The sequence below is a fragment of the Gadus macrocephalus genome, chromosome 6 (genome assembly GCF_031168955.1).
Source record: "Gadus macrocephalus chromosome 6, ASM3116895v1".
In the NCBI taxonomy this organism is placed as follows: Eukaryota; Metazoa; Chordata; class Actinopteri; order Gadiformes; family Gadidae; genus Gadus; species Gadus macrocephalus.
The window spans coordinates 9,935,315-9,947,409 of NC_082387.1; the positions used below are offsets into that span (position 1 = coordinate 9,935,315).

Below are 12,095 nucleotides of genomic sequence, written 5' to 3' on the forward strand. Positions count from 1 at the left end.
CCTTACCCCTCCCCCTTGTTTTGAAGGGGTAAGGGGAAGGGGGAAGGGGGTAGAAATGGGATTGGGCCTGAGACTGAGACTGCGACTGACAGATTGAGACCTGGTTAAACACAGTACAATTGAACCAGCATATATCTAACCAGCCTAACGTTTGGAATGTGCAGCATCTCAAACACACGGCTGTCATCATGAAGAGACATGGCAAGGTACTGGTGATACTGACTGTCCTCCAAACAGCTGCATTCCCAAGAGCGCGAAGACCACGATGAAGAGGAAGAGAAGGAAGAGCAGACTGATGATGGACTTCATCGAGTTCAACAGGGACACCACAAGGTTCCTCAGAGAGTTCCAGTACCTGCACACACACACACACACACACACACACACACACACACACACACACACACACACACACACACACACACACACACACACACACACACACACACACACACACACAGAAGCACACACACACACACACACACACACACACACACACACACACACACACACACACACACACACACACACACACAGGCACACACACAGGCACACACACAGACACACACACACACACACACACACAGATCCATATATGTTCATATCAGAGAGAACTGTTCCTATAAAAGAGAGCTATATGCAATGACTTTTAAAATATGAAACTGAATATAATAATCCATTAATTATTAAAATACCACTTATTTGGTAACTTTAATATATATCATTTTAACATACGCAACTTTGAGATGTTTTATTAAAAAACCATTCACTCAGTGACTTCATATATATATTACTTTATTCTGTATTATTTTACTATATAATATTTAAAGGGGACCTATTATGCTTTTTCGACTTTTATGACCTATAAATGTTGTTATAATGATTGATAGTCATGTTTAACCATACTAAAGTGTCAAATAATGACGTACATGCATTTCGACGTATTCCCTGCTGACAGTCTGAGGTGGCTGTGCAGAGCGCTAAACACTCGGGACAACGTTTGCGATTCACGTGTTCACATTTCCGGGAAATCATCTGCGTAGAGGCACTCCTGCCGCGCCCCCATATGCCTGGTCAAATCTGCCCGCGCGCGCGCTTCAAGGAAGGTAACCAATCATAACGGAGTTGGGTTGGCAGGAGGGGGGCGAGGGGGTGGAGAAGGACAAAACCGAGCGTTGACAGAGAAGGCTGAAAGCGCCCAGATGAGAGGAAGAGTTTCCCGAAAATCTATATCATTTTTTGTGTATGGTTAAACATGACTATTAATCATTATTACAACGTTTATAGGTCATAAAAGTCGAAAAGCCTAATAGGTCCCCTTTAAATACCACTCACTTTATGACTTCATCTATATTATTTAAATATGTTAGACTTCATATTATTTGACTATATCTTTTTTTAAATAGCCCTAACTAGATGACTAATCTTTTGACTCCCATGTTATTGTCCTTTGTGCGATTGAAACACTCACTTGGTGACCTTAAATATGCGAAGCAGTCTCAGTGCCCTCAGGACACTGATGCCAAACGATGCACCAGGTTTGATGGCCGCCCAGATGACCTCGAAGATACTGCCGATGATCACCTGCAAACACACACACACACACACAGGCAGACACAGGCACACACACACACACACACACACACACACACACACACACACACACACACACACACACACACACACACACACACACACACACACACACACACACACACACACACACACACACACACACGTACACACAGGCAAACACAGGCACACACACACACACACACACACACACACACACATACACACAGGCAAACACACACTCACGTCAGTCTCCCCCAAAAGTATTGTGGTGAATTCATGTTGCTTTTTTTGTGTATGATAAATATGTCAGAGCGTGGGTGTGTGCCTGTGTGTTTTACTGTGTATCTGTGTAGGTGTGTATGACCGTGCATGTTTTACTGTGTGTGTGTGTGTGTGTGTGTGTGTGTGTGTGTGTGTGTGTGTGTGTGTGTGTGTGTGTGTGTGTGTGTGTGTGTGTGTGTGTGTGTGTGTGTGTGTGTGTGTGTGTGTGTGTGTGTGTAGGTGGGGGTTGGATCTATTTAAACAGGCCTCAAAAGGGCTTAGCTGGAGCCAAACCGAGAAGTATTGTATTTAATTCTGCCTCTACAAGACTTTAAGAAGCTTCGAGCTGAGGTGTCTCTCTGTGTGCTTTAGACCTTATACCGACCACCAAGCCTGTGAGAATTCCACTCAGCCCAACCGAATATTCATAATTTGCCTCTCGACGGGCAATTTAATGCATGATGGTTTTCAAAACAACAAGGAAAGAAGACAAACAGACAACATATAATATCATCTTCCTTTTTTCTCTACCTTCCTTCCATCTTAATCCTAACTTCTTCTCTCCTAATGCCACATGTCTCATCTTGGATTAATAAAGTTGTTATTTTATTTTTTACCATAAATAATGCACATAGAAGCACCTTGTTTTCAATCTAAACTAGGAGGAGGAGTGGGCTGGCCGGTCCCTTAGACTGTATAGTTCAGTCTGCCATAGTGCTGTAAAGAGGCCCAATCTCGCTGGTTCTGGCAGTGAACTGGAACGCTGCCTTAACTTTAAATAAACCTGCGGTTCCCTCTCAAAAAGGGGGGGAAACAGAGTATTTTTTAATGCAGACTCGGATCTTATAATGCCATTTGTTGCGTAACAAAAGTTGAGCAAGAGCCATTTTTATTCTCTGTTTTATTGTCCTCAGCAAAACTGCCTTGCGCAGCTGTGGGAAAAGGTCTTACGAGGACGATAGGCCGCAAGGCTTCTAGAAAGATAGAAATGTAGGAGGAGGAAATCTTTGAGGCACTTATCGAGCCGCTATGGTGCCCTAGTGGGTTCACGCTCTCACCCCGAAGTCGAAGCAGTTGAAGGAGGAGTGGAAGTAGCTGCGGGGGCCAAGGCCGTACATCTTCATGGACATCTCGGTCAGGAACAGCCCCAAGAAGACAAACTCTGCTAAGTCTGCAACACAAGGGATCCACGGCAAGGACCAGGTCAAACATAGAGAAAGCCCACCCTAATCTGCCCCCCCCCCAACAGCCTAGCAGAGCCAGGTTGTTGGAGTGGACCGCTGAGACCTTGGGTTCCAGAGCAAATAGACCCAGATGTAGCCGGTTGTTTGAGGAAACAATTACACATTATTCCCATGACTCACCCATCAAATCACTGCTGTGTTGTTGTGTTGACTTTGTGTATTTGCGCATGTGTGTGTGTGGGTGTGTGCATCTGCGCGTGTTTGGGACAGGTGAGTGAAATGTATACTTGCACTGTATATTTAGCACTGTTGGCATATTTACACAGTTCCAGAAACGCTCCTGTATGCGTGTGCGCTATTGTCTGTGTGTGAGTGTGTTAGCGCTTTATTGTGTTAGTGAGTCTGTGTCGGTGTTAGTGTGTGCAGTGTGAGAGTGGCCTGTGTGTGTGTGTGTAGGTGTGTGTGCAGTGTGAGAGTGGCTGTGTGTGTGTGTGTAGGTGTGTGTGCAGTGTGAGAGTGGCTGTGTGTGCGTGTGTAGGTGTGTGTGTGTGTGTGTGTGTGTGTGTGTGTGTGTGTGTGTGTGTGTGTGTGTGTGTGTGTGTGTGTGTTAGTCTATGTGACAGATGTGGGAACGACTAGCTCCCGGCCACCACAGAGGTGCTATAGGTGTATTAATAGAATAGAAGATAGAGTCAATGAAGCTGACTTATCACCATCACCTTCTGTTTGAATCTAACACTAAACCTCCACCACTCTTAAACCTAAACAATTGCTTGTCAAGGCAAGATGCCCTTTTCGCATCCCAGATCCACAACTTATTGTCATGTTTCCTAAATCTCTCTAAATCTTGACATCAATGAGTGAAGAGCTGCTCAGTGTTTACTCTGACGGAAAGGCACGTACATTTTTCAGTGATATATTCAGTTATAAAAGGTACATTTTGCTTAGGGCAACAGATTAATTAACTCACACATCCATTGGCTTACTGGTGTACAGCTATAAATGTTGCGAGACATATTGCCCATATTGATTTTGTCTATCTTCAATAGGAAAGTTAGCAGATGTTAGCAGACAATAACTTAAGACCCAAAATGCAACTACAGAACTTTGAACATTTCAAATCTTTGAGACTCTTTTTTATGACTGACCCATGGGATGATATCCAAACAAAACTGTGTTATATCACTGCATACTGTATATGTCTTGCAATGGATCCACTTCAAATTGAAAGTGAAGAGATTTAATAACCATGACCGAACGCAGAATTAGCTCCGTGAAGACCACTAAGAGACACAGCGGGGACCAGCGGAGGTAGTAAAACCATGTTATCATTCCTCTCACGACTCCTGGCCCCAGCCCGTCCATGCACTCACACAGGGCGTAGGTGAGCCAGTAGGGCTGCTCGTAGTGGACGATGGCCACGCACAGCGTGTTGAGGCCCACCAGACACAGCACGGTCCAGTAGAAGCTCTGGGCCTTGACCAGCCTGCGGATGGTGAAGCGCAGACGCTTCTCTTTCCGACGGAAGTACGACGACGACTCCATCTTGGCGCTCTTCAGGCTGGCCCGCGCGAACGGAGACCCTGGGGGGGCAGTTGGCAGGAAAGAGAAACGGCACAAGAGAGAAAAGAGAGAAAGAGAAAGACGAAAAAAACAGGCGATAAAGTCACAGCATTTCAATTGAGGCATTTCTGTTTTCATCTGTGCCGTAACAGAGACTGAGCTATACGAGTGTTAGCTAAAGCCAGCATTTATTTATCTATGCATCTTCTTTAACTTTTTATATCAGGTTCAGAAATGGCAGACCAAAGGGGGGGGAGTTGTATCCCAGTATGTTACAGATTACAGTATGTAACCCATCCCTGTATGGAACATCTTACAGTATGTATCACATCCCAGTATGTAACACATCCCTGCATATTACAGTGTATGCATATGCAACAGGGATACTCCTCCATGTTGCAGAGCAGACACCAAACTGGGTAATGAGGAGTGAGGATGAATGGTCCAGCTGTACTATTATTAACTCCTCCTCTGACAAGTTTCATCTCCATCTCTCCTATTTTATCTCTCTTCCTCAGCCCCCCCCCCCCCCCCCCCCTCTCGCTCTCTTTCTCCTCCCGCCCCTGTCCCCTCTCCATGTCCCCTCAGCCTGGGTCTATATTAAACTTTCTCCAACTTAAATAACTCATAAATGTCAAGTGAGGGCGAAGGGGGGAGAAAGATTGTTTAATTAGTGCCTCGTTATTGCCACAGGAAGACCGGAGAACATCATTTCCTGTTCTATTTCTATTACAAAGAACCCCCCAACTCTGGGCCCTGGGCTAGCCTACCCTCTGTCTGTTCTGTTTGTGTTCTGTGTCTGTGTTTTTGTCTTTAGTTATTTTTTCTTTCTTTCTTTCTTTCTTTCTTTCTTTCTTTCTTTCTTTCTTTCTTTCGTTCCTTTCTTTCTTTCTTTCTTTCTTTCTTTCTTTCTTTCGTTCCTTTCTGTTAGACTTGTTACGACCCAGAAAGTGTAGTGTTCTTGGCCGGGGTGATGTAAGTGGTGGTAGATGTTTAGGTGCAGTGTAGAGCTGTAGGTGGATGTGTAGGGGTATGAGTGCAGGGTAGAGGTATAGGTGGATGTGGATGCGGATGTGGAGGGCTGTAGGTGAGTGTGGAGTCGGATGTGTAGGGGTGTAGGTGTAGGTAGATATGTAGCAGTGCAGGTGCAGTCAGTGTGGAGGTGTAGATGAATGAGTAGGGGTTTGAGTGCAGTGTGGAGGTGGAGGTGGATGAGTAGGGGTGTGAGTGCAGTGTGGAGGTGGAGGTGGATGAGTAGGGGTGTGAGTGCAGTGTGGAGGTGGAGGTGGATGAGTAGGGGTGTGAGTGCAGTGTGGAGGTGGAGGTGGATGAGTAGGGGTGTGAGTGCAGTGTGGAGGTGGAGGTGGATGAGTAGGGCTGTGAGTGCAGTGCGGAGGTATAGGTGAGGCTGTAGGGGTGTAGCTGTTCTCACCAACAGAAGATATGTCAGTGAAGTGGTCTTCCCCTTCCTCTGCGTTGATCAGCTCATTCTTACTCTTCTTTCCTCTCTTCAGCACTGTGGAAAGGGAAACACACCGACAGCATTCCCTTACATATATCTGACCAGAGTCTCAGGGAGCTTTTGTTATGAACCTCCCTTGTTTCTTTTACTTTATCATTAAATTCTTAGACTTTACAATAGCTGGAAGGAAGATGACCTTAAAACCTTTCATAAAGAGAGTTGTCTGTGTGTGGGTGTGTGTGTATGAGTGTGTGTGTGTGTGCGTGCTTGCGTGCGTGTGTGGGTGCGTGCGTGGGTCCTCAGACTCCAACTCGTTTGTCCGAACCCCTGGTCTGAACCCTGCTGAGGTCATAATCTCATTATACGTCTCAAGCACACACTCTCTCTCTACGCTTATAGCAAGAGGCAGAGGGAACACTCACTCTCTCTCCCCGTCTCTCTCTCGACTCTCTCTCTCACACACACACACACACACACACCCACACACACACACACACCCACACACACACACAGACAGACATTAGCCCCCCCCCCCAGCTCAGTGTGCAGCCTCATGCAGAGACAGAGACATGTCAGGAAGTTTTCACTGAAGACAGCAGGCGACCGCCATACAGAAAGCTCTATTATCACCAACCGACTTTCTTATCATTTCATTAGATATAAAGATTAGCATTTTATATCGAAGAAATTCAGTACCATGGATATTGTATCAATACCATCTGGTCATGGATGCCTACAGATCTAGGAATCTAAACTTATTACAAACAATTTCTTACATTTTATGTCACTGTTTTATTTGACCTGATTCGTTCACACAAAATGATATAAATATATTTGAAATAAAGTAAACGATGGAAGAATCTATAAATGTCTCTTGTGTTAACCGGGCCAATATGTGTTATGCTATTGTATCACTGACATCTTAAAGACTTAAATACATAACATTGATTAAGAAGAAGATAATATAAATTATTTAATAATATGTAAGGGATAATGCATAGAACGCCGATCATTATCGGGAAAATAAGCCACGACAAGTCTTGCTTCGCCCTGAAGGGTCTTATTTCCGATAATAACCGACGATGTTCTATACATTATCCCGCTTAATACACGCCTACTTGCCAAAACGAAAAAATCTTTTTACAATTACCATCGTAGTGTTGATCAGCAGAGAAATAGTCTGCCATAGACGTTGACGTCGCTTAGCAACCGAATACGCTGAGGTTGATAAGTTACCAGACTACTTGCGGAGGGGTACCAAAGACGTGAATCAGAGGCAAAAAGTCCACTTTCCTTGACAGCGGATATTACATGCTTAGCAACGGTGAATTATCAAAAAATAATTCACCGCCGGAAGTTGTGAAGGCCCATGCAAGTCAACGAACCGTTCCACAGCATTGAGAAGAGCCGTGTAATAAAATAATAATATAGTATATGTATCCATAAATATATCCAAATATATATTAAATATATCTATATATATATTATGTAATAAATCATTTTAATGAGAACAAGAGAAAAAACATTTCATTGTGAAATCGGCTTCCGTTCAATTGTCCCTGACCTTCGACTTTGGCCGTTGGCCTTTGACCTCTGACCTGAGTTGTTGTGCTTCCTCTTGTACCACGCCCCGTCCAGCGGAGACTTCTCCTCCGCGTTCTTGTCCTCTTCTGCCAGCATCACCTCCTCTGCAGGGGGAGAAAACAACAAGGAGTCATCTCCCCTCATTCTGCCCTCCATCACATGAGGATTTGGACAGTTGATAGAGAGGAAGTTGAGACAGGTAAAGGCTGAGACAGGTAGTCTGTGACCCAGATATATGGTAAAACTCATATTTTGTGAGACAAGGAGAGGATGAGACAGCAGGGTAAAGGGTAAGACAGGTAGACGGTGAGACTGGAAGAGGGTGAGACAGCAGGTAGAGGGTGAGACAGGTGGAGGGTAAGACAGTCTGAGGTTGAGACAGGGCAATGGTGAGAAAGCAGGTTGAAATAATAAGACAGGTAGAGAGTGGGGCAGGCAGTGTGTGACACAGGTGGAGGGTGAGACAGGTAGTTTGTGAGACAGGTAAAGGTGGAGACAGCTATTGTCTGAGACATGTAAAGCGTGAGAAAGGAAGAGGATGGGACAGGTAGAGTGTGAGATAGGTAGAGGGTAAGACAGGTACCAACCTGCTCTACAGATCCACTCCAGGTAGCCAGTGAGCTCTCTCTCTATCTGCTGCTGTCTCCTCAGCTTTAGGAACTCCTGTCTCTTCTCCACTCGCTCCCTCTCCTTGGCAAACTCCCTGCTCGCACACAAAACACAACACAGTTTGAGAGCCAGCCATAGACTGTGGTGCCAGCTAGGATTCCCCTGCCTGCCAACTACAACTACTAGAAAAAACTGACACACACACACACACACACACACACTCTTCAACAGTTCCTATGGAAACTTCAGAAGGGGGTTCCCTTGCAAGCAAAATGATCTACAATCATCCCAACAGTAATATCCTTATTCATGGAGTATACGACGATGTCTATAGTGTGCAGCATATGCATTTAAATGCATGTATACAGGTATACAGTCATCACCATTGTATACTATATAGTATGTACAGTATGTGCGCATGGTATCTATCAATATATTTATGAATAAATAATGATTGATTAGACGCAAAGAGAGGTTAGTGGCAATATTGATATAATGATGTCAACATAGTACTATATCCATTTTCCACACATTGTAATAAAAAATAAAAATGTAATACAAACACATGGTAATAGATACATGTATAAACAAACAACGAATGATGCAAGCAAATCCAACCTGCACAACACAAGGTCTTTTTAAAGGTGAAGGAAATCAGAATAATAATGAATAATTCAGTATCTGGGGGCCACAAATATTGCATTTTTTGGGGGGGACTTCGATGATATCACCAACATATAACAAATGATCTGCTGTTACAGACAAACAGCCATACATAGTACCTTAAAATATATATTAAGGAATCCCTTTTAGGTCATCACTATACATATTTTAAAGACCCACACATCCACAAATGCAGCATCATTCTAATTTGTATATCACGCAACACTGCAACAGACCACTGAGAAGGAAACATAGGGGGGCATGAACAAAACCTTGAATACGTTTATTCCAAAAATGGAATCGGCTTCTATTCCGGGGGGTTGGAGAACTTCATGCTTTTCACACATCCCCTCCAACCCCCCTGGGATCTGAGCCCATGTCTGCTACAGACCCCATGTCTAACACATAGTGGACAGGCTCCCTGCTGGGAGTGCGTTTGGTGCCCCCCCCCCCCCCCCCACACACACACACACACACACCCACACACCTTTGCCTTGACCTTTTCCAACATTCAAGCGCAGCAACATGCAACATGTCCCCATGCTGGGCTGCAGCCCTGAACACGGCATACTGTCAAGTACTGTTATGTGATGGCCAGTATACTGCAATAACATAAGATGGGATCATGTATTAGAAGTAGAACACGACCACTGTTAGATAAAAAATAGATTCAAACAAATATTAATAAGAATACGACTACAAAACATATATAGATGGGATATCTTTACGTTGTACCTTCAGTAGTAGATACTGACAATGCTGCAATACTACCTTTAGGAATCTATATATCAGTACTGCAATACTACCTTGAAATAATATAAACTACCGTCAGCCCTAAAACACTAGCTTCAGTAATAGATACTACTGTCAGCACTGCAATACTATCTTCAGTAGTACATACGACTGCCAGTACTGCAATAATCTCTTCAGTAATATATACTGTATTTCAAAACAATGTGTCCATATTTTTCATGCCGAAACATTGTGTCCATTTGTTCAAAATCAAAAACAATGTGTCCATATATGTTTCATGTCCAAACAATATGTCCATATGTTTAATATCAAAACAGGCCAGATTCCTCCAATTCCTCCAAACATTCAAACCGGTCTGACGGCGGCTGAACGAACCCCCCCACCCCAGCGATGACACCCCCTCCCAATCATCAGGCCACCCGCCTAATAGCCTTCCCCAAACCCCAGCCTCAGGGGTGGGCCGGGCAGGGGGGGAGCGGCCAGAGGGGGAGGTGGAGGGAGTGTGGGAGTCATGGGGTTGAGGGAAGCGTGGGATATAGCCTCATGTACCGGGGGTCGCTCGGATCGCGACCTTTCTCAGAGCTGACATGAAACCGGTCTCCCACAGCGCACAGCCCAGCCCCCCGTCACACAGGATCAGTGACCTTTAACCTCCCCAGGCGAGCGCCAGACCCTCTTACAGCCCCCGCTGCTCACTACACTGACCGTCCTCTGATTATATATCTACTTTCTATTTTTTTTGTATTATAGTGGTTCTGGTCAAATGCATTTCAGGGTTTGAATCAATGCAACGCAAGGCCTGTAAAAGGCGAACACCAGACAGGAGACGCTAAGGCTACCAACTGTGGAGCGCTTACCAGAGCAGAGATCAAACGACTGTGAGTAGCAACCCTCTCATCAAGTAGTGAAGAATACACCAGTTGCAAACAATGATTCCATATTAGTAACGTTTTATTGGGTTATATCATACCTAATAAGATGAAACAAAAATATTTGTACGCGGCACTGAGCATATCATTTTTTTTGCTTTGTCAATGAATCATCTGATTTGCAGCGCATTGATTGATTATTATCCTATTATACCAGAAATCAATCATCACCAACAAAGGGGATTTCTAACTAATCAACCAGATGTTTCCAAAAAACGAAATGCTAAAATTTCCCCAGGAATCTTGGGAAAGTACCATTGTTTGTAACTCTGGGATGTTCCGTTATCAGAACATAATGTATGCCGGGGGTGGTGATTCAGCCTAGGCCTTATAAGGTTTATAAGGTTTTTGCCAGCTATAGGAGAAGCAATATGTTAGCTGGGGTGCATTCTCAGTAGTGGTGGCTTTAATTTCGTTGTGACAGTATAAAGGACACAGGAAGGGAGACGATTGGCTTGAGAAGGGGAAAGGAGAACTGTCTTCCTTGCGATTTAGGAAACCAGTAGTGTACAGGAAGTCCTCTGGCCCTCATTCACACCCAGAATGTGTGTGTGTGTGTGTGTGTGTGTGTGTGTGTGTGTGTGTGTGTGTGTGTGTGTGTGTGTGTGTGTGTGTGTGTGTGTGTGTGTGTGTGTGTGTGTGTGTGTTTGTCTGTGTGTGTTAGTGTGTGAGCGTGTGCATGTCTGTGTGTGTGTGTGTGTGCGCTTGCCTGCATGTCTTTAAGTGTGTCAAGCGATTAAAACCAAAGTGCATGCACCAAAAAAGAATTGGCTGATATCGACCAAAGTATTGGATAGTTTGTTGTCCTCAGAAAAGGTGAGGAAAACTGGATTAGCATGCAAGTATAATGATGGCCTAATCTTATCTAATATGGATCTATTTTAATCGAATCATGCCGGTGGGATTCTCATGCATGCACGTTTGACTGTTAAATCTGCATTTTTTAGGGATGTGCAGAATAGTCGCCATGGACCATGTTTCCATCGTGATTTTTGTAATACCATAAGTATTTGGATATGTGATAAGAATAGGGGAATACTACAAATATTCCTTATAGAATATTCGATCATTTAATTATGAAACTGGTATATAACTTGATCCTGTCCTGTCTGAAATTGTTTAGTCTGTGCTCTATCCAAGTATGGATTTAGCAGATCTCACTCTTGTTTCACACCCGGTTTAGAAGGATGTTAGTGTTTAGAAGTATAGTGAGCAGGATGTTCCTTGCCACAACTTTCTGTTGGAGGGAAAGCCTGGCTCTAATATAACGGCTTTTGTGCAATACCAAACAGACTCCCAGACCCCCCCGAGCTTCAAGAACACAAACACCTAGACCCCCCCACACCAAAGACCCTAGCAGCCAGACCCCCATGGCACAAATAACCTATCACCCAGGTCCCCCCGGCACTAAGACGACAAAGACAAAGACCCCCCCCCCCCACACCAAAGCCCAACTATCCCTAAGACCTCCAACACCCATAAACCCGTACCCAAGAGCCCACCAACACCAAG

General features: G+C 44.4%; 1 protein-coding gene across 1 annotated transcript in view; it reads right to left on the minus strand.

Moving 5' to 3' along the window:
- cacna1ba (calcium channel, voltage-dependent, N type, alpha 1B subunit, a) overlaps positions 1-12,095 on the minus strand; it is an 86,612-nt gene that overhangs the window by 39,524 nt on the left and 34,993 nt on the right. The window contains 7 exon segments of the mRNA XM_060053463.1: positions 224-355; positions 1,472-1,584; positions 2,895-3,007; positions 4,394-4,614; positions 6,018-6,099; positions 7,644-7,733; positions 8,217-8,332. Coding sequence (XP_059909446.1) covers positions 224-355; positions 1,472-1,584; positions 2,895-3,007; positions 4,394-4,614; positions 6,018-6,099; positions 7,644-7,733; positions 8,217-8,332 — 867 coding nt within the window.